This window comes from Myxocyprinus asiaticus, chromosome 32 (genome assembly GCF_019703515.2).
Source record: "Myxocyprinus asiaticus isolate MX2 ecotype Aquarium Trade chromosome 32, UBuf_Myxa_2, whole genome shotgun sequence".
Classification (NCBI taxonomy): Eukaryota; Metazoa; Chordata; class Actinopteri; order Cypriniformes; family Catostomidae; genus Myxocyprinus; species Myxocyprinus asiaticus.
The window spans coordinates 4,676,640-4,700,625 of NC_059375.1; the positions used below are offsets into that span (position 1 = coordinate 4,676,640).

Sequence of the window (23,986 nt, forward strand, 5' to 3'; positions counted from 1 at the left end):
AAAATTAGTGGAATTAAAGTTTTTCTAACAGGTTTTTTTCTTATTCCCAAAAGGTTTTTTTATTATTCATTTTGAGATATATGTTTCTGATGCTCTTTTGCATCTCTCCACAGGTCCCAGTGGTACAAACATCATCATTGGCTCTATAGCTGGAGCGATACTGCTGGCAGCTATAGTACTGGGAGGAACCGGATGGGGCTTCAAGTAAGATGGCTACAATTACTGGACAGCATTTTCCCATTTCGCTTCCTGTTTCAAGTGTAATAAAGCGCAATATTGACTGCCCAATTTTTCAGCAGCCTGAGTTACAGAAGCAGTTACATTTAATTTTCTCCATAGGGATTTAAAAAAAACCTTGGCAGTTTTAAGCCTGGGTTCTAGGCTGTGTACTTCTAATGAGGTAATGAACCACTTAGACCATAAGGCTTTGTAAATTATTTCATCGATCAGACTTTTAATGCATTTTCAGAAAATATCACTTCTGTCTATTACAACAACCCATATTAACTCATGTTAGGAACTGTCAATAACAGGCCCAGTAGGTAGCTAATGCTTTCTAATGTTTTCTGGAGCTAGCATCCACCATCTTGCAAAAACTCAAGACAGCCCTCTGCTCTGCCAACATTTCTATTTCCATGGTTACTGAGACTTCTCTGATTGGTGGATATGTCTTCTGGATTATGGGTAGTGTAGTACTTCATCGGAAATTTGCAATTAAACAATTTTTACACAAACATTAAAATTGTACTTACTTGTGGCTTCTATGGAGCATATTTAATCACTTACCCTCAAAACTACATGATAAGACTGTCTTGGTAGGTTTATACATTACTGTTAAAAATTTATTTTTCTATGGAGAGAATGAATGGAATTTTTGCTTCCGCAACCTTACTGTTGTGCTCTATTTTTGTCTACTTGATGTTCACGAATGCAATCTCTCCATCACTCTCGCTCTCTCTCTCTCTCTCTCTCTCTCTCTCTCTCTCTGTTTTGTGTGTTTAATATAGAAATATCAGAAGAGGAAGGTATGATCCTGCCCAACAAGACATGATGTGATGTCGTACACCCAGCACATACATCAGCCCTGTTTTCATGTCTTAGTAATCACGTTCAGATTGTATGAGTTTTCTTTTTTTTATTTTTTTTTGAAGTCTCATTTTCTTAACGCATCACCAGGGGTGTAAAAAGTACTCAGAAATGATGCTTAAAATGATCGGTATTTCTCAATTCGCACTCATAGTTCTGAATGAATACACCACATCTGGTTGAGCGCTTACATATAGTCTAGTCGCACAAGTTGAACTATTTCAATGCATCCGAAGCTCAAATCAGATCCAAACATTCTGCATCCGCATACTGATGGAACTCCACACAGCTCCTGTGCGACTCTTCATTATAAATGACTGACCTCCGGTCTGTTGTCTGTCGTTTGTCATATGCAGTGAAAAGGCGGCTTTAGTTCAGTAAATGATCTGCAAAATTGTAACAAATAAAATTATAAGGAGTAAAAAGTAGTATTTTTTTCCTTTGGAAATGTATTTAAGTAAAAATAGAAGTATTCCGTTTATATTGTAATTGAGTAAATTACAAATCCCCCAAAATAATAATTAAGTATTTTAATGAAGTAATAATACTGAAGTACTTTACACCCCTGTGCATACCATTTATTTGAGATAACATTTACATTCATTTAGAATTTTTAAATCCACGTCACATTTATTCACAAAACTTTTGCACTTAAAGGGATAGTTCACCCATAAATGAAAATTCAGTCATTATTTACTCACCCATGTGTTATTCTAAACCCATATGACTTTCTTTCTTTTTCGGTACACAAAGGGAGAAATTTTGAAAAAATATTCTGCTCACTGAGTGCTTTCACAACAAATTGGGCTAATTTGAAAGCACAATCGCTTGTTAAAATCATAGTTTCACGGGTTGCATTTTTGGGATTTTTAAAAAATGGACCGCAGTCATCAAAGGTTTGATGGTAAGAACTAAAGAATGAAATTACAGTCTTATTCATGTATAATGATTATTTTAATATCGAGCAACTGCACCAGCACACCGTTGTCTTAACAATAAGCGCACTGCCAACTATGCACCAGTATTAATACAGTCAGCAAAATGTTTTCCACAAATATAACATTCACACGCATGATACCTTGTTTCCTGCGATTGTTGCTGTGTAAATACATATGTGCAGATGCAGCTTCTGTGTAAAGATGGACAGCTCTCGATAAGCATTTTGTGAGTCAGATTCACATCAGAAACTTGCAGAATGAAGAACTGTTGGGAAATAGCAGTTATTAACGGCAATAATATGAACAAGTAAAATATGTTAGAAAGTACTGCAAAGACTGAAAGAGGAAAAAGGACTTGAAGTAGATCAGAGGTGTTCCAAATGAGAACTGAAAAATGTGATATAAATACCTACTTAAAATTTTGTGGCTTATAGACGTATGGGCAGCTAGTTTAGTGTGAGATGTATTGTAACATACAGGCATATTAATTATATCTCACTTTTAAAAAAACATCTCATACGATGTGAATCACAAAAAATATAAAAACAACAATTAAAAAAAATGAACAAAGGATGAGTAAAAGAATCAAAAGCACCCAAAAATAAAAATGTGTGTAATGAAAGAGATAGAAAATTACAGTTAATATGGAAATTAGCAAGCAAGCCTAGTTCAAATTAACATACTATATTATTGTCACATGACCTCACTATATTGTTTAATTTCTGCTTGTGGTATCCAGTTTATTTTGTGCCAAAATGCATTATTCATTGTCAGCCCGATCAAATAATGGGTTAAGAAGAAGATTAAAATGTTGTTAAAATTGTAGCTGACCACAAACTGCCTTGTTTTCTTTCTGCCTTCCATAAAGAAAAACATTAGTGTCCAACTCCACATCTAATTTAAAGAAACTAGCTATTCAAATTCACTTTGGTTCACAGTGATTCAGATGAGATAATAATGACATATCACACAAAATTCTTACAATTGTGCCTTGCCTTTGTAAATATGCATTTTAAAAGTATTCTGAATGCGTTCATTTTTATGTGATGTATTTAGAATACATTAATGAATACATTTAAGAGAGAGTATTTAGTATGCAGCCCAGAATACTTTTTGTTTTTAAAGTATTCTTCCCAATCCTGCATGCGACTCATGCCTTGTGCTGAAGGCATATGCTAATAATTTTTGAAGCAAAACAAAGTGGTTTCTCGCTTAAACGTCCCATCTCGCGAACATGGTGAACTGCTGCTCTCGTGCACTCTCATGAATGTGCACATGATAGCAACGGTCAGTAGTGATTTTAACTAAATAATTCTTTAGATTTCGGACCTTATAGTATGCCTTCAGAACAAGGCATGAGTTGCATGGAATAATTTGTTAGACTTCTGGGCCCGTATTCACAAAAAATCTTAAGGCTAAAAGTAGGTCCTAACGTGAAAATTTAGGAGCAACTCTTAAAAATTAGGGGTGTGTCACTCCTAATTTTAGAACTCGTAAAATTGTAATCTAAGAGTAATTCATGAAGCATTTTAACGCTAAAATAGCTCGTAAACCCACGACAGCTTAGAAGGCCTCCTGATGACTTCTAACTCTCTAAGAGCAGGGCCGCATTAATGCACAGGCTTACCTGGGCTTAAGCCCCGGGGCCCGCGGTAGCAGGGGGGCCCCGAACTACCGGGGTGGGGCCCAGTCGTGGGATTTTCCTTCTATGTTCTTGGTAAAGACGCTGATGTAAACACATCGGCTAAGGGTGCGCAATGGCTAAACCCGTCCGTGTAGTGCATGTAGTGCAATTTAAAAGAGTACACTAATAAAACATGATGTCATCCATAGCAACGAGGTCAACTCCACCTTATTCTTATTTTAAAATTTCCTTAGGAAAACTTGCTCTTAGCAGTTTTGTGAATAGGTTTTAAGCAAAAACTCCTAGCTAGGAACTCTTTGAAGAACTCATAGTGGTGAGATACAAATCTTTGTGAATATGGGCCCTTCATCATACGTTTTTGGTATTTTGAAGCTTAAAGAGGTGGTCACTATTCACTGCAATTGTATGACATCAGTGAGCAGACTATTATTTTTTTTATTTCTCCCTTTGTGTACCATAAAAGAAAGAAAGAAAGTCATAATGACTGAATTTTCATTTTTGGGTGAACTATCTGTATTTAATTATCAGTACAGGCTCAATCCCATAACCACTCATTATTGACGTTTTTTCTTCTGTAATGTTAGTCACATTGTATTTTTGCATATGCACAGGCCAGTTCAGTTGGTACTAACAGAAAGATGATTTTTTTAATGATTATTTTTTATCAAACAAGATTTAGTAAAATATGCACTATGGCTCGTATGGCTACGAAATGATATAAGCAATGTGCATTTTCTGGAATACTTATTATAAATGCTGGAGTTGGCAGCAATAGTACTTTGACAAAGAAAGAAATAATATATTATAATTAGTCAAAATATTCTCTCCAAAACTGCTGCTTTCTCCAGTATACACCAGTGGCTTAACTATGAGAGGAAAATAGGGGCCCAGAGACGCTGTGGCCAAAGAAGTGTAGTCTGAGGGATCTTTTATAAAAATAATAAAGTATTCATAGAGTTTATCAATCAAGTGCACTTTGATGTGACTATTAAAAGATCAATTATCAGATTTGAAGCTGAATGAATAGTCCAATATTTGTGTTTGTGTGCATTTAAAGATATTTAGACACAATATTTTTACATTCTGATTCCTAATGTTTTGGGCATAGGAGACCTTCTGGGTGAGGATATTGTAAGATACTGTATGGGGGTTCAGGGCTAGACCCTGAGCAATAATTTAGAAAATGTCAAATTATGAATGGATGATTTTTATATTTTCATTAATGTGATTGTGTTGGCACCATCTATAGGCCACAACTACTAACTACAGTATGCAACCTTTTGTTTTAAAAGTAAAAGGAACTCTATCCTACAAACAATAAATAAGTATTGTACTGTAGGTTCAAGCACCAGGTGAGATAATTAACATGTAACAAACCTTTTATTTAAATAGTTCAACAGGAATCAAGCATTAAATATATATTGGAAAAAAGCACCCTATTAGGCTAATTAAAAGAGCCAGTTAAGGATCAATTGGGGAACAATCCATCTGAGTACGAGGGATCCCAGTAGCTACCTGAAGCCAAACCTCAAGATTGTTTTCAGCCTAAAAGAGGAATGGGAAAGAGAAAAAAACAGACAAAATACCCACACTACCTTAAATACGAAAGGGTATTGTGACGAGGAGGAGGGTGGGGCCGGGCCGTGAGGACACATGGCCGGCCCTGAATCAGGCTAATCAGCCGGGAGGGGGATAAAGATGAGCCGGAGGTGCCAGTTGTAGAGAGAGAGAGAGACGCACGCAGCCACGCTGCATGTGTGTCTGTGTTTGTTTACGTTTGTTTTAAGTTATGTTTGACATTAAAATTTTATGTTGACTGTTCAGCCGGTTCCCGCCTCCGCCTTGCCTGTCCTTTATCTATTACAGTGGTACCGAAACCTGGGAGGGAGGAGGGATGCGCTGTCGCGGAGTCCTCACCACTGCCCTTGTGCCTGGGGACGGAGGGGTCGCTGCCGGCCACCGAGAGCTGGAGGAACCGCTGTCATCCGCCGAAGAAGGGGAGGAGCGGTTCCATCCGCCAGGGGCCGGAGGACTCGCTGCCATCCGCCGGGGGAGGAGCCAGCTGTTGTCCGCCAGAGGGCGGAGAAGCGGTTGAGGACCGGGCGACAGCGTGTCCAGGAACCAGCGGGCAACTTTTTCTCTCTCTCTCTCTCTCTGCCGCTCTGCCTCGCTCTTTCCCTCTCCCATTTCCCTCCCTTCGTCTCTCCCAGGGCTTCAGAAAGGCGGGGAAGACCTGCTGGCAGGCACACGAAAAGGCAATGCCTCCCCTCCAGGAATGGAGGGGAGTGTGTCATGCTGGGGGTTTCCCCGGTCTGAGTCAGGTGATAGAGGAGTGTGACGAGGAGGAGGGTGGGTCCGGGTCGTGAGGACACACAGCCAGCCCTGAATCAGGCTAATCAGCCGTGAGGGGGATAAAGACAAGCCAGAGGCGCCAGTTCTAGAGAGACAGAGACGCACACAGCCACGCTGTATGTGTGTCTGTGTTTGTGTATGTTTGTTTTAAGTTAAGTTTGAAATTAAAACTTTGTGTTGACTGTTCAGCCGGTTCCTGCCTCCTCCTTGCCCATCTTTTACAGGTAAATAACAACAATAACAGAAAAGATCAGTGTGTCATTTAGGACTCTTACCACACATGTGCCCAAAACAATTACCTACTCACAATATACTGGCTGCAGGTAGGCTCAGAAGAGTCACTTGGGCACCCTCTGTGTTTCAACAATCAAATCTCTCATAAACGGAGAAGACAAGAAGATTCAGATACATATAAGGGTCCATTTGTACAAGTATTCAATGGAGGGGGGAAACAGTCTGCCTGAGCAGGGCACACCCTTCCTCCTTGCAGTATGTTTTATCAATACAGTCAGTATCTAATTTCAGGGGAAACAGTGATTTATATCAACTATAAGAGCAAGCATAAACACAGCAAGTTACCAAATCTATGAGAAATTAATCATAATAAGATTATTCAGCTCAGTATTTTTTGCAGTGTGCAGCACATTTGGTAAAGTTATGCTTTTCCAACACCTGTTACAATGAGAGACTCTGAATAAACGTACTTATCCAGATGAGGAGGGGGTTATCCACCATCAAAACGATGTCCTGCAACCCTGGCTCCAGCATCAGCAACCCCCACAAGACACACTGTAGTTCTTAAAATGATACTGTTTTATAGATATATTCACAACAAGACAGCTGCATCTAATGCATTATAATGAAGAGAGAACACATATTCTCCCATTAAATTAAAAGCCCTAACTTAAGAAATCAGAATACTACATGAGGATCTACCAACAAACAAACCACAATTTACACAAGTATAAATGGACTGTCTTACAAATAATGGAAACATTTGTTCTCAGAGAGCTATATAGGCTACTAACTATTAATTTCAAAGTCTTGTTTAACTTTCAATGCCAGAGATAATGCCATCTCTGAATTATTTTTATTTTTTTTTACTGTTTGGTTATTATGACATTTTTTTAACATGTTGCTTAAAGCTAGAATTAGAAAGGGAAAAAATATTATTTTAGTCTAAAGGCACTCTGGCATCATGTTACCTTTTCCTATCACAAAATTTCAGGCCAACTTGCGCTGTTCGACACTTTAAGATTTTACATCACTTTACTTGGCTTCACTGTCTTTCTCTGCAGCGTGTTTTAGTGAAAGATATCGGCATCCATATCGCCACTCGCTGTGTGTCTCCGCTGCGGTCTACTGTGGGGGGTGGGAGCGATGTAACCAGTAGCATTGCGAACAGGAAAGGGGATAAATTAATCAGTTTCAATGTTGCACCTCTCCCTTCCAGTGTGGAAAAGGATTCAGCCTGCGGGATTCTATTTAATTCAAAATACCCTGCTATTTCAGATTTCACATTTTATTGCTTACTGCAATAGAAGTTTTGTCTTCATCAAGTTGTCAACTGCACTATGTACCAATAACACAAAAAACAGTAATCTTACCCTTAACAAAAACTTACCATGGTAACCATAGATTCTGCCAAAATACCCTAGTATATTGTTGCTACTCTAAAACTCATAATTTAAAATGGGATCTCAATTGAGGAAGAAACCAATAAATGTAGCTTTCAGAATTATTTTTTTTTTGTAACAGTGGTGATTAATACCAAGTTACCACAGCTACTAGTAGGCATCCTTTGATCCCGTGGGATCATGGGCTTGCACCTATCTTGGACTAATTTAAGCAGCATCTCCTGTAGCTGTACAGTCCAATCTGGGAGTGGCAGTCCTTTCTGCACTGTGAGCAGCAGTAGGCGGAGAGAGACGGGTCTTCCTGAGGGCTCTCTTGTCTTCCACTCCCTTCACCAAGATAGTTTCATACATAGCAAGAGCATACTTCACTCCCTGATTCCAGGCATACCTGTCTGAGGCCAGCGAATGACAGGTGTTTGCACTGATGGAGAGAGCGCTGAGGTCACACTTGCACATGTCCTTTTAGTGCAATTTAGGTTGCCCTTCGGCGTCTTTCCAGACGCCAGTTCGCCAAAGGAGAGGTCTTTCGGCATTCACCCATCCATCATGCTTGAGACATGGCCCAGCCAGCGCATATGCCCCTTTTTGAGAAAGGTGAACATGGAGGCAGTGCCTGCCCTCTCAAGCACTGCATTATTGGGGAGTGTGCACCTAAGGCAGCGCTTATGGAATGTATTTTTAGCCGCTGCTCTTATTTTGAGCACAAAGTCCATGCCTGCGTACAGCAGCCTGCTCAAAACACAGGCTAAGTAGACCTGAACCTTGGTGTGTACAATGAGCTTGATGTTAGCCCATATGCTCTTTGTCAGCCTGGAAAACGGTGTAGTGGCTTTACCAATGTGCTTTTTAATCTCACTATCAAGTTACAAGTTGTCAGAGATCCTAGGACCAAGGTACACAAACTCATGGATGACTTCCAGCTTGTGGTCAAGTACACTGATAGATGGCTCGTTGCCCACATTTTGGCCGATCATCTGGGTCTTCTTTAAGCAGATTATTAGGCCAAATTCCATGCAGGTGATGGCAAAGTGAGTCATGAGTGACTTCAGTTCATGCTGAGTGAGGGCAACAATAGCTGCATCATCAGAAAATAGAAACTCCCATAGGCACTTCATAAGCACCTAGGTCTTTGCTATGAGCCTCGACAGTTTAAAGAGGTTACAGTCAATTCTCGTGCAGAGAAAGATGCCCCCTGTAGCTGTTTCAAAGGCATATTTGAGCAGAACTGCAAAGAAGATACCAAACAGTGTTGGGGCTAGTACACATCCCTACTTCACTCTGCTGAGAATCTCAATATGTTCAGATTTGGATCCATCGTATATGATGGTCCCCTTCGTGCCTTCACTGAAGGGTCTTGTAATGCTGAGCAGAGTTGGGGACAGCTGATCTTTGCCAAAATTGCAAACAGTTCTTTTTCTGACAAGGTCAGGTCTATAAAGACAATATACAGTTGTTTATTTTGCTCCCTGCAGCTCCCTGTAGTTGCCTAACAGAAAATTCCATGTCTATAGTGGACCGTTCAGCTCCGAACCCACACTGAGACTTAGGGTAGACTCTTTCTGCAAGAATGTTGAGCCTCTTCGACACAACACGTGCAAACAGCTCCCCCACGGTAATCAGAAGGGAGATATTGCGGTAGTTGTTACAATCACTTTTGTCACCCATGTTTTTGTATACAGTAATGATGTTAGTATCCCTCAGTTAGTATCCTATGGTATGATTACTTCTTTCCCGCATTGGAAAAGTATCCCATGCAGCTCCACGATTAGGGTATCATTGGTGCATTTAAGGATTTCTGAGGGAATATCATCTTTCCCAGTGGTTTTTCCAGAAGAGAGCACTTTCAACATGTCGCCGAGTTCTTCCAAGTTGGGTTTAGGGTCGAGTCATGGTGGGAAAAGGCTTGATGGCATTCAGAGCTCTCTCTGTAAATACGGTCTCTATGGTGTACAGCTGTGAGTAGTGTTCCACCCAGCATACCAGGGGTGTGCAGCGAAGCCATTATCTGTATTTGTATCTGTATCTGTTCATATGACAGAATTATTTGTACCCGTCTCTGTATTCGGATAGAACCGGGTGTGGGCGGGGCTTAAACCAGAAGTGCATCAAAACTAAATGAAATGCCCATTTTTAAATGTGGCTCTTACATTTATAGTTTCTATTAATAAAATATGCCTTGTATATGCCTTTTCATAATAATAGCCTAATAATAATTATTATTAATATGTATTATTATTATTATTATTATTATACAACTATTATTTAAAAATATATTATTTTATTCTTTTTTTCTTACCAGATGAAGCGGAATTTGTAGGCTACATTAACAAGGGAATATGTCGTTAACTGTGGTTTCTCCTGGTATTTATGATATTAATATCTGCATGAAACTGAAGACAGGAGGTGTCAAGCAAAATGTGAAATGTCAAGCATACATTTTGCAGTGAATAATGAATACAAATTCAAACATTAAAATAAATGAAAATAAAATCAATATAGCCTACAAACAGGTGAAAGTCCAGTAAATCTATCAGGATTTTTTACAATAAGATACCATTATATAGTTAAACAATAATAATAATAATAAGAAGAAGAAGAAGAATGTTAAATTCATATAGCGCCTTACCAGAGGTAGCACAGTTTAAAGAAGAAGAAAAAAGCATGTTTTAGTTTCTTCGTTTCACATAAGGTGGAATACTCCTAATAGATGAATCCTCTATGGAGCATTTAAACCTTTATGGAGCATTTTAAACTTTTTTTTCGGGAATAAAGTCAACCAGATAATCTCCTTAATAGCTGATGTGGATGTAAATGTGGTCAACTTTAAAAGATGGATAGACGAGCTCCAACATGAAATCATCACTTCAGGTCAGGAATTTAAATTTGCGCTTAGGTTTAGGCTATAAGTGAATACACGGGAATCACATGTGAATCGTGTGATACATTAACATAGACATTTCAATAAGTGGAAAGTGTAAATGATGTATCTTAATGTTACACTTGAAAAGATCCAAACGTGCACAATTAACAGAGACCACGCCCATCCGTTCTGAAATCACAACATGCGCATTTTCATTCATAATGTTTACACTTTAGAAATATTGGCTACACAGATTCATAAATTCTTTGTAATTTTGTATATGTTTATTTCATGTTTATATCAGTCATACAAATATTTTTTTATATTATTCAGATGAATCTGTTATTCATTTTGAAGACATTATTCATGCCTTTCTGAATAAGGTATTCGGCTTTGGGCACATCCCTACAGTATACCATCTGCTTGGTTTTGTCTTCAAGACCTCGCCTGTGACCAAAGTAAGTGGGGCGGACTTCCTCTGTAATGGACCGATGGCCTGCTTGATCCCATCATACATTCCTCGCATTTTACCATTGTCCGTGGCCTGCTTAAACTTGGAGCAGAGTTGGAGCCAGTAGTCATATGCAAGCCATCAGCAACTTTCTGCACACTCACTGGGGGAAGACCTGCCTGCAGCCAGTGCCTGTCTCGTCTTCTCAATCAAGGGCGAGAGCACTTCACTGTGGGCTTCAAACCAATCAGCCAACTTGACTGTCTTATTCCCAAAGGTGGACATTGCAGTGTTTTAGATAATGTCCTGTAGTTGTTCCCATCTCTTGCTGATATTGGCATTGCCCTGGAGAGGCAAAGTCCTCTTCAAGTGCTTAGACAAACTTGATTACTTTTGAAGATTCACAAGTCTTGCCAGTGTCAATGCGAGGCCTCCCTTCCTTTCTGAAGTGAAAAAATCTTCGTGGCTGGATGTTCACCTTACTACACATGAGCAGGAGTTTGGTTTCACTGTCTGCACTGTGGTAGCTGCGTGTTACTAAACTGCTGCATTTGGTGAGGATGTGGTCAAGCTGTTGCCAATGTTTCGAATTTGAATGTCGCCACAAACCTTTGTGCGGTAGTTTTGATTGTGAAGCCAACACCATGTTCTCTGGTCTTTTCTGGAGGATTCCCATGCCAGAAAAAGGAGAGATTATTTTCCCTGAGACATCCGGAGGATGGTAGCCTTGTTTCCTGGAGGGCCACAATGTCCATATGCATATGCAGTGTACTCATCTTGTTGTTAATGACTCCTGTCTTCCGTGCATCACTGATGTCCTGTAGACCTTCTGTGTGTCCCGGAGTCATAGTCCAAACTGCTTTTGTGTTTTACCTGGTGTAAAGTTAAAGATCCACATTTTGGTAGTTCTTTAAGCCCCACACACCCAGTGGAGCAAGTGGACTATGGCGAGGCAGCACCTATTTGGCTGGGGTCTGCCCAGCTTTAGGTGGGCAGTAGCTGCCCAGAGAGATCCGAAGATCTCTCCCACCATTGGAAGCAACCCCTGGTGTCTCACTCTACACCAGTCGAGTGCACTGGCTTACTACCAGTAAGTGCTGCTTTCCATGTTGTGTCACCGTATAATAAGCAATGCTGGAGTGTCATCTCCAGGGTGCAGGCTTGGGCAAGTGAGCTTGGAGAACCAGCTGGTGCCCAGCTGCAGGTTCCCCATCTTTATGCACACTGATGTTACCTAAGGGAAAGGCTGAAGCCAGAACAGCTTGGCTGTCAGAGTGAGGTTGAGTACAACCTCAAACTGCCTTAGGGTTCAGAATGAGGATGAGTACAACCTCAAACTGCCTTAGGGGCTCCATCTCTGGATCTTTCCTCAGGGTTTACTCCTGAAGCCATCCCTTGGCTAGGTATTGCCCCATGGCAGGGGAGGTTTTAAATCTGAAGTTTTTCTTGTCCTAGGTGAGCTGCCTTCCCAGGCTGATGAGCCCCGCCTGCCTGAACCAACTGGTTTTAAAGCGATAGTCACCCGCCTTTGCCCCTTCTCCTGTAAGTGCAAACAGTTTAGCCAGGCTTAGAAGCTAAGAACCAGGTGAAGGCCAGGAGTTAGGCTTTGGTTGTCAGAGGCTATTGTAGACACACGCTATGGGAGCATTTTGTAGATAGTAGGAGCTTATCCCCACTACCACCCTCGGCTATGACAATCTTTGAAACCACAGCAACTATAGTAAGAATAACTGTAGTAGATGTGGTATTTTGGTGAAAACTATGGTCACCATCATACATTTCAAAGGGTTTTTAAAAACAATTTTAGTGCATCAATTTAAAATTTATTTTAAAGAGAATTGGGGCAGATTCACTAAACAATTGTGTCAATTTTGCACATGGTTTTTCAGTGTAAATACCTGCATTTTATTCTCTAATCACCCGCAATCACGTTTAGTGGGTGTAGTCACTGCTGAAATTGCGCTGCGTCTTCAATATTTAAATAAAGTCATTGTCATTACTTTCCAAGCAAACACGCCTCCTTTCTATGTAAATTAGGCTCATTAAAGAATGCGCTTCATTCACAAAACTCCATGCAGTTTGCCCTGTGCAATTTACTTTGCACAATTACTGCTAAATGAAAGTAGGCAGTAAAATGTATTTTATTTAAAAGAGATATTAATGAACATTTTCAACTGATCATATCGGCAGTAATTAATCAAATACTCATCAAATGATGTTGAAGACCGTTGTAACCTGGCATATATCCAGATGTGCTGTTTAGAGATGATCCAGGTAACTGTATCAAAGGGATGCTGATCAGTCACGGCAGGGTGGGTCATATTCGGTGGTCTGCTGCATCTTCGGCTATATTGTGCTCAGAATCGGACCTCAAGATAAAAATTGCGCGTGCAAATTGCGTTCAGCAGCAATTTTGTGCGTTTGTGTCATTGCCTGATCTCCATAATTCCTTTAGTGAATTGGCCGCTAAACAAGCGCAATTAGAGTGTGCAAAAAATGCCGCTTTTAGCGGCTGCAATTCATTAGTGAATCTGCCCCAACTGTTAAATCTGAGCAAAAATATTTCTCTTCCTCTGTGAACAAACTGCCTGAGCGCTCAACTGATTTATTCTTGGATAAAAATAATAATTCTGTGTGTGTGCCCAGTGATATCTTTTTATTTTTTATGATTAATGTTTAATGTGTGCACAAAGTATTTCAGTGTGCGCTAAAAATATTCTTTTTGTAAAATTGAAATTTTAACAAAAAAATAAAATGTTTTGCTAAAGGATATAAATAAATACTAGTATTTATACCATTATTTCACAAAAACAGAGCTTAGTATCTACATGAAATTTGGAAAGCATGTAGTCAAATGAGCTAGGTTATGGTTAGGGTTAGGGTAACACTATCACTACACATCCAAAATGTGTAGTGTCAGTGGTACTCCAGGAAAGGATTAAAAACACTGATATATGCAATATAACCAAAGAAAAGAATGTTTTCTGATGTCCAAATACAATGTGATATAATGCATGGATATTAAAATAATCATGTAGAAAATGCAACGCTACCTCAGATATCTTTTTTATCATCCTGGGGGACAGTCTCTGGTTACAAAGCCTACTAATCATAGCTGTTGTGGTCTGTGTTGATGTGACACGTTTTTACATTTTTGGAGAGGTGCATGTCAGGCTACGGTGTTGGCAACAGCGTAACCAGCATAGCTACGTGTAGTCTTTGGCATTGGTTTGACGCAGAAGTATAAATTGGCCTTTAAGTTTGGGCTCTTTTTACAACCTAGAAACCACCCAAAATACCCTTGCAACATTAGTAACTGTATAGCAATGCCCTGGTAAGCACCCTAGCATTGTGGTGGTGGGTTTTGCACAGACAAGCACCAATAACCTTAATCATGTTTGTAAGAGAATTTCTAAATTTTTAGTTGGATATTTTTGATAGGCTTCGGGTAAATAAAGAATACAATCAACAGTGAATTGTATCATGTTTTATCATTTTGTTCTTTCTCTCTTTTCCTCAGATCTGGAGGAGGATGAGTGAGTGATGTCTTTTCTCCTCTGCTTCTGTGTTCTTTAAACTCCAGATGAATCTCCAGATGTCTTCCACTCACTCAAAACTCCAGTGACACTGTCCTCTCTTTCCACTTCCCCTTTTACTGCCTGTCACCTGTTGCCTAGAAACACTCCAGTACATAACATGGTAACATTCTTAAAATTAGTTTGATTTTACTGATGTTAGTAACACACCTGAAGTGTGGCTAAATGTTAGTATTATATGAAAAAGTAGTCTATAAAACCTCAAAAACATTTTTTTGAGATTCGTTTTCAGATATCAGCAGCAATATCTGTTTTGGCCATTTAAATCAATAATTCGAATAGGGAATTTATACACTGGCCTGTTGTTAAAGAAATAGTTGACCCAAACATGAAAATTCTGCTATCATTTACTCACCCTTGTGTTGTTCCAAACCCTGATGCCTTTCTACCAGGGAACACAAAAGATGTAAAGTAGAATGTTCAAGCTGTTCTTTTGTTATACACGGAAGGTGAATGGGGACTAGGGCCACTGAGCTCCAGAAAGGACAAAAATCACCATAAAGGAAATCCATACAACTTGCATTATATTCCAAGTCTTCTGAATCATTCAGTAGTTTTGTGTGAGAAACAGACCCAACTCATCGCCATTATTAAAACCTGACACATCACACTAGGTTTGATGGTTAATGATGACAGAATTGTAATATTTGTTTGAACTATTCATTTAACAAATTAACATTCCAGATGGTGTTTTAAAAAAAAAAAAAATAAACACACACTCACACAATTTTTAAAATAAATAAAAGCAATGTTCATTCAGAAAGCCACGTTGATGGAAACATGCAACACTATCTCTATGCATGATCATTTTAAATGTTTTTCTCTCTTAATGCTTAATAATACTAATAATTGTGAAATAATTTGCTACTCTCCATTCCTTGCATATAGACAAATAGACATGTCTGGGTGTCTTCCCCAAATATTTTGAATACATTTCTCTGAATATTTCCTGATATTTCAGGGAGAATCCAAAAACACTGTACTCTGTCGTTTACCCTGATACTAGTCTCACATCTATTATCTTACTTTTTACTATCATTCATACTAGTTTAAAAATAACATACAGTATGCATAACCATATGAATGTACTTTTAGGTAACAAAACATCAAGCTGTTGCTTAAATGTGTTTTTAATGCGGTACAAATTTTTTCATAACAACATAGCTGAGTTAGGTAATTGTAGTAAAATATGTATCAAATATAAATTTTAAATCTTTGTAGACGAACAGCGTATAAATGCATTGAGCTGAGCTTACATACTTTTTATATAATGTATATGACCATTTTATTCCTTTGAGTGTGTAAATAAATAGCACAGGCAGACAGAAGCACAAGTATTGGATTTTTGAGGTTGAGAATTAATATTAAAACTTTATACTGATATATTTAACATGAAGTAAACACTAATGGGCAACATATGGCAAACTTTGTACAATGAATACTAGTGCACAACCAAAATAGTGAACTCAAGTACACTCAACTGCAGATTGCATCAGTAAGTCAGATACATTTTAGCGAATCACTCTTTCCAATCGGTTCCCCATGCAAAATGTAATGTTTAAAATTGCTGTTATCACTGCTTTCGACTGGGTTAGATAGATTGCATCAAATGTTGTGTTATTGTTCCAACATTATTATTGTTTACAATATCATTATTATTAATTATGATTAATATTATTATGAGTAATAATATTAACATTATTATTCCAAACATTGTTAATGATTTCCCATCTCACTTTTACTCCTAAACAAAGTCATACAGTTATTTATAACATTCTACGAATTGTTTGACAGAATCATTAAAAAAATCGTTCGCAAAATGGCCACTTAGTTATGTACTTTACATTACAATGGTCTTGTCCTTAATGCTTATACTGTCTGGGAAGTTCAGAAATTGCACACATTCTATGTTTTTTACATGACAAACACAAGCTTTTTAATGCTGCTGCAACATGAAGAGTAAAGGATGCACATTAGGTGTGTAATTGATGCATTGTGTGTATTTCATCATTCCTGCACCACAGAGAATAAGAAATATAGTTTTGTTGCACAAAGTTATCAACTCTAGTGGTAGGCAGTCCATAAACCAGCTTCCCCTGGCTATTACTTCTTAATAATGGTTCTGTCCCCATTTTTGTAACCCCTTCTCTGAAGGGTTTGAGGGGTTGACTGCATGCCACTGGTCATTTCATAAACCGACCAAATGAGCAAATAATGTTCTGGCAAGCATTATTGCTTTCTTCATCAACAAGGCACAACATTTGAACTAACTACACTGAGCAGAGTTTCTCCAAAGCATTGCAAGCTTAAGTTGATCGTAGAGACCATTGGTACCAACTTAGGCTTACAATGCTTTTGGGAAACACTGACCTGTACAGTCATCATTCACAATTAAAAATATGATCATTATGATTTATGATGATGATCAATACTGATTTGCTTCCACCTTGATTCTTTCATTTACATGTCCCCCACTCTGAAAGTTAAGAATCCAGAGTTTCCCACTGGTAATTACGACATTGTTGATGCATTCATGTGCACTCATGTAGTAATTGCGATCATTACAACATGACTTGAAGGCAGGAATTTAGTTTAAAGTGCCCTAAGTATGGTTTACTGAATGAAACAAAGTGGTGATAGACTTTATACCTGTCTGTGTTGATGCAGTATCACACAAAAGTTTTCAGGTACTAATGTACCATTGTAGAACCACTGTATTCACTGATGTATTTGTCACCCATGATTCAAATATTCCACTACTAAAAGTGTCTGATCATTAGCCTTTTTCACACTTCCGTGTTTCACGCTTCCATGTGTGGAAGTCGCAGTGTAAACTTACTTCTGGTAACAACAACAGTCAGTCAAACAAGAACAACATCTGCTGGAATCAAATGTCTTCATACAATTTAAAGGTGCACTCAGTAACTTTTGTCTTTGTGTCATCTTGGACTTACACTGACACAGCTGGATGCAGCATCATTTAAAATCAATAGTTTTCAGTTTCAGATGCCATTGTAGAAATGTAGTATTCACAGTCAGTCATGATTACTTTAATCAGTGAGTGAAAGTGTCAAATAACAGGACGGTTACTGAGATTAAGTGAGTAGTGTTCGGCTGGTCATGTGATTCTAACATGGCAGCCCCCATGTGCGGACCCTCTCCATGTAGAATAAAACAGCTTTTATAAGGTTACTGATATGACTGGAGTCATTTTAATGTGAGTGCTTCATTTTAATGTTTAATGTCTTTAGGAGTTAAACTTTTTTAATGAGGAAAAACATTACTGAGTGCAACTTTAAATAGTGTGTACATGTTTGAACTGGCTTCACACTTTACTGGCTACTCTGTAGCACTCTAATTAAGATCTTCATTATGGGACAAGTGCATCCTGACAACTCTGAGGAAGGCGTAACGAGACTGAATGCTGCATATTCGCTGTCTGAGATCTTCGAGCTGCTACTACTGCTTTTAATTTTAATTCTAGATTACACCAGTAATAAATAACTCATGACTTCTCTGTCATTTCATTCTCCCGTGCCTGTTTGGCTTGGCTCTGCATTATCGCAAGTGAAAACTACAGTGCGCTGTGTGACACTTCTCACATCTCTCTCTCCATTATTTCATCATCGTAAAACTGAGTGCGGTAAAGCTAATGTTTGACATTCAGGATAATATCTGTTAAACTCTGTGTATTTCACATCATGAACCCAAACAAACTGGGATATACACCTACTGTATCTTATACACAGCACAAGACTTAAAGTTAAAAATAAAAAAAATTTCATAGCATTTTTATTATCCCTATAAATAAAAGAATGGAATCACGACTATAAAATGTTCTGAAATATTCCTTTCATGAGACAATATTTTTTCTTTATGAGACTATTTCTTATGATTTTTCAGAAAATGTGTGTAGCTAAAAAATTTTACTCTGTTAAACTGTAATGGCTCTTTATGGCTGCACATCATCATTTTAAAGTCTGTAAGCCTACGCTGAAATATCCGATGTAGTGCTTATGCAACTTTACACACTTTAATATTGCACTGATTCTTGAGATAAGGGACAAACAATTTTTACATTTATTTTTTATTTTTTATTAATAAATTAATTTGAAATGGTATACAAAGATCTCAGCTAACGAACCATGTAAGGGAACGGGTATTTATAAAAATGTTTTTTTCTGAAAATTGACATTTATTCACTTTATAATTTACGTCTTACTGTAATATCGGTCAACTCCGTCAGTCACACTAAAAGCATGCTATTTTAATTTGATACATCCAACAAGAGTGTAAAGTCTTTAATTATCTAATAATGGTGTTCAGTGATAAAATACATTCTATAATTCTTTTTTAGTTTTCACATTATTCTGATGGAGTTGACAAAAATTAAATATTTTTCCATCTTTTAGTTTTTTCCTCAGTTGAAGCTGCCTCTATAACCTAAACTAAAATGCCAAAATGATTCTGCAAGTCTAAACAGAAATGATCACAATGTTATGACGGTGTTGACATGTTAAAGCTGTGACCGCAGGGACTTAAACATTCTTCTTTGAAATATATAAAAATATAAAACTTACCAGACCATGCGTCCAACTGTTGCATCTACCATGAGCAGGAAGTAGGAAAGATGTACTCAGAGTTATAGCCGACCATGACATTGTCTGATTTATTCAGGATTATTAAAAAATCTGACACAAAGTGAGGACACAACTTTGAAAGACAGTTTGTTTATGGAAAATCTCATTAGAAATGTACTTTATGTATTGTTTGATATCTCACAGATTCCTAACTTTCAGTTGATATTTATATTTATGATTTTGTTGCATTTTTAAACACTTTGTTTGGCAGTTTAACATTGTGACCTCTTGCTGAGGACAGGTTAATTTACATGTGCTTCCAAGTATTTAAAAAAAATCTAATGAAATTGTTTAAAAATATAAGTAATAAATGCCCTGAGCATACATATTTCCTTTAGATGTATCTTTTTCAGTATTTTTATTATTATGAATTTCTTGATTTGTTAACATAAAGAGGACTTTTGTAAGTAGGACAGGTTTTGTCCCTTATCCCAAGAATCAGTGATTGTATTAAATGCATTGTTTATTGCACAGTTCCTTGTTGCTCTCTGCTGCTCTGTTACTGGAGTGGTGGGTTTAATGTACATTGTGTATATGTACACCGATTAGCCAAAACATTATGACCACCTGCCTAATATGCTGTTGGTCCTCCGTGTGCCACCAAAACAGCACAGACTTGCCTGAGGCATGGACTCTACAAGACCCCTGAAGGTGTCCTGAGGTATCTGGCACCAAGATATTAGCAGCAGATCCTTCAAATCTTGTAAGTTGCGAGGTGGAGCCGCCATGGATCGGACATGTTGGTCCAACACATTCCAAAGATGCTCAATTGGATTGAGATCTGGGGAATTTGGAGGCCAGGGCAACACCTTGAACTCTTCATCGTGTTCCTCAAACCATTACCGAACAGTGTGTGCAGCGTGGCAGGGCACATTATCCTGCTGAAAGAGGCCACTGCCATCAGGGAATACCATTGCCATGAAGGGGTGTACCTGGTCTGCAACTATGTTTAGGTAGGTGGCACACGTCCAATTGACGTCCACATGAATGACCGGACCAAGTGTTTCCCAACAGAACATTGTCCAGAGCATCACACTCCCTCCACCAACTTATCGTCTTCCCACAGTACATCCTGTTGCCATCATTTCCCCAGGTAAACATTGCACATGTACACGGCTGTCCAAGTGATGTAAAAGAAAACAGGACTCATTGGACCAGGCGACCTTCTTCCACTGCTCCAAGGTCCAGTTCCAACACTCGTGTGCCCATTGTAGGCGCTTTCGACAGTGGGCAGGGGTCATTATGGGCACTCTGACTTGTCTGCGGCTACGCAGCCCCATACGCAGCAGGGAGCGATGCACTGTGTGTTGTGGCACATTCCTCCCGTGACCATCATTAAAATTTCCACAGAAGACATTCTGTCGGTTCGGACCAGACGGGATAGCCTTTGTTGCTTTGAGATGCTCTGACCCAGTTGTCTGGCCATAACAATTTGGCCCTTGTCAAAGTCACTCAGGTCTTTACTCCTGCATTCAACATGTTTACTATAAGAACTGATTGCTCGCTTACCATCTAATCTACCCAGATCTTGACATGTGGCCTTGTTAGGAGATGATCAGTGTTAATCACTTCACATGTGGGTGGTCATAATGTTTTGGCTCATCAGTGTATATAATTTGTTATGAAAACAGGGAAATAAATTTGAAACCTGACAGGATAACTTAGCATTTACATTAATGAATAATTTAACATTGTTGGGAATTAAATACAGAGTTTAGTGAGACATTTAATTGTATTTGCATTTTGCCATCTGTGCTGGGAACTTATACTGATTTTTAAAATGAATTTCTTGTGATACGGGGATGCAGGAGGGAAATGGTTGAATGAATATTTCTGTTAATGAGCCTGGAGCTAGTTAAGAAACCACCCCAGCACTGCATGAGAGCATATAAACTCAAAAGAGACTGTGGCCTTATTAGCTGAAATTAGTTGTGATCAGATGATAAATAATTTCTATGTTTATAATATTGTGAATCGTTGGAAAACAGACCATACAGAAGAGACAATAAATGTTATTCGAGACAAGTGTATACTAAAGTATTTAGCCACAAACCCATCGCGGAAGTAGCTTTACCCTGCGGTGATGTAATTTCCGATTCTTGTGAAAAAGGCTAATTGGGGGTAACTGAGATAAAGTGAGTAATATTCAGCTGGTTATGTGATCTTAACATGGCGGCCACCATGAGGGGGGAGCACCCTTATGTAGAATTAAACCACTTTCTCTAGAACACTGATATGACTGGAGTCTTCATCTCATGTGAGTGAATATCATTTTAAACAGATTTGAAAAAGTACTTTTCATTTATGAGCATATATTGACTACCCTGTAAACGTGCACAATGATTGACAGTCATTGTCATCAAGTCTTCTGATTGGCTTAACAAAAGATCTGACCTCGGCCCATTGACATCTTTTCTCCCACTGTTTACAGAGACAGGTGTGATATTTCATGGCACCTATTTCAGTGATATATGACAGGTAATAGGAGCGTTTTCTGCATGTATTTTCAAGATTTTGTTTAATTTTTTATTAATTTTTTTTTTTTTTACTTACAGCAACTTTAATCAGCAATATCTTATTTCTCTCATTTATTTTAAATAACATTACAAAAATGTATTCATTTATATTTTCTTGTGCCTTCAAATATAACATTACTTTAGCTAAAGAAAATGTACATGCGATCAACCTATTCAAAAAGTAGATAAATGTGCTAAATCTATTGTAATCAAACATCCAAAAATCCAATATGAACAGGTTCAATACAATAATAGTAAAACTAAAATTTGTCATGTTTGCAACCTTTTAACCATAAATATACAGTACACTCACATATTCCTGCAACATTTTTACAATCACACATTTTTTGATTGTACATTCATTTTTTCCTTTAAAAACACAAAACTTAATCTACACCGGATATAGAGCATGAAAAAGATTCCAAAGAATGACGTATATTCTCACTGGGTGAATGAGGAAGAATTTCACACTGCCTTCAAAGGTCATTAAATGTAGAAAAAAAAATATGTTATAGCAAAAATCTGCCAATAAAAGGGCAAATCTCACAAAATCAAGATCAAAATCAAAGAAATAAAAAATAGAAATTATATTTTTCTTAAAGAAAATTATGCCTATTTTAGGTAGCCAATGAAAAAAACGAAATGGCCAAAATAAGCTTCCTTTTTTTAAGCAAAATGTGATTTATTTTTAATTTGTTTTGATTTTGGGGTACATGATCTGGACATGTTTTTGTGAGTTTTTCCCCTACACATTACAGACAACTGATAGTTTTTAAATTTGCATGATTAATTGGGCCATTGAAGAACTGCTGCTAAAAAACATTTACTTTAAAGTTACTGAGAGGATTTTATATATATATATATATATATATATATATATATATATATATATATATATATATATATATATATATAGATATATATATATATATATATATATATATATATATATATAGATATATGATCAAAAGACAATCTATTAACATAGTTGGTATACTACTTTAAATGTATTGCCTTTAGAGTTCTATTGCAAAATTGAATCATGGAATTTACATTATTAACACAGTTTCAATGTTTATCACATTTCTTATTGGTTGTGTTTTTTCACAACAGATTTCACTTGTTAATTGTAATCTATAAATTATTATGCCTAAAGTGTTACTATGGAAATGTTATACTTTGTAACAATATTAAAACAATATGTCTGATTGAATGACATCTCAGTAATATAAGGTTAATCTAAAACTCATTTAACTTAAAATAAGCGTTTTATGGATTTAATGATTTCATTTCAAGTGATTTTTATTTGACTTCAATTACTAACACTGTGGCAGTAAAATCACAACATAAAAACATGACAACACTTTTCTTATTGTTCAGTGACTTGCCTGAAGATTCTTCGTACTACAATGAACAGCCTCGCAGAAATTAAAGCTTGTTTTTAAAATCTTTCTCTAAATGACAGCAACAGAGCATAACAAGATATTTCTGTTGTGTATAATTGTTTGTTAGTATTATTATTTGTATTATTATTGTCTGTATATATAAGTCTTAGTGTATTTGCAACAAATAACAAATGTACCAGACACAATATTTGTCATGATGAAATGTACAGCTACAAGTATCTACTGTGTGTCAGTCTAGTTATGAAAATTATTCAAGAGTCCCAATGTTTAACTGTATATTTGTGTATAACTGCCATAAATATTGTTTTAAAAATCCTGGAGAAATGTCTTCCAGGGTGTAAGACTGTGTGTAAATAATGTAATAACTCCTAAATGAATGCAGGAGAGGTAAACACGTAGTTGGTTTGGTCCACTCTATTGCCATATACATTAAACTCAGCATGCGTACGAGTGAAATGTTGAAAACTGAATGTATTGGGATGCAATGTGTGTATGTATATATATATATACATACATATCTTTTTTTTTCTCTCTCTCTCTCTCTCTTAAAAAATCCCACACTGGGAATGTTGACAAGAGACTTGCAAGTTATGAAGCTTAAATAAAAACAGACATGAACATTTCTTGCATTGTTATTTTTAAAAAGCAGTTTCAAGAATGTGAAATAGCCACCTGGTTAATCAATCACATGTTTACTGTATTACGCGGATGCAATGACTTCTTTATCAGACCAGTGTATGTACAGTACAATTCCCTATCTGTCAATCACTCGACGTTGTGTCGATGTAGTGACACTAGGGGTCACTCATGGGCCCTTTGAAAAAAGGCCAATGAAAATTGGCGAGTGGTATTTGCATAC

General features: G+C 37.5%; 1 protein-coding gene across 3 annotated transcripts in view; it reads left to right on the plus strand.

The window, feature by feature from the left end:
* Positions 1-23,750, plus strand: part of adam11 (ADAM metallopeptidase domain 11) — a 162,959-nt gene extending 139,209 nt beyond the window's left edge. Inside the window, exons 25-29 of one of the 3 annotated variants that reach the window (XM_051666956.1) lie at positions 114-204; positions 1,008-1,025; positions 14,490-14,668; positions 21,637-21,683; positions 23,102-23,750. In XM_051666956.1, coding sequence (XP_051522916.1) covers positions 114-204; positions 1,008-1,025; positions 14,490-14,505 — 125 coding nt within the window. In that variant the 3' untranslated portion in view covers positions 14,506-14,668; positions 21,637-21,683; positions 23,102-23,750. Of the gene's footprint in view, positions 1-113; positions 205-1,007; positions 4,684-14,489; positions 14,669-21,636; positions 21,684-23,101 lie in introns of those variants that run through there. The other 2 variants (XM_051666957.1, XM_051666954.1) reach the window with 2 other exon arrangements.
* Positions 23,751-23,986: the final 236 nt, after the last annotated feature.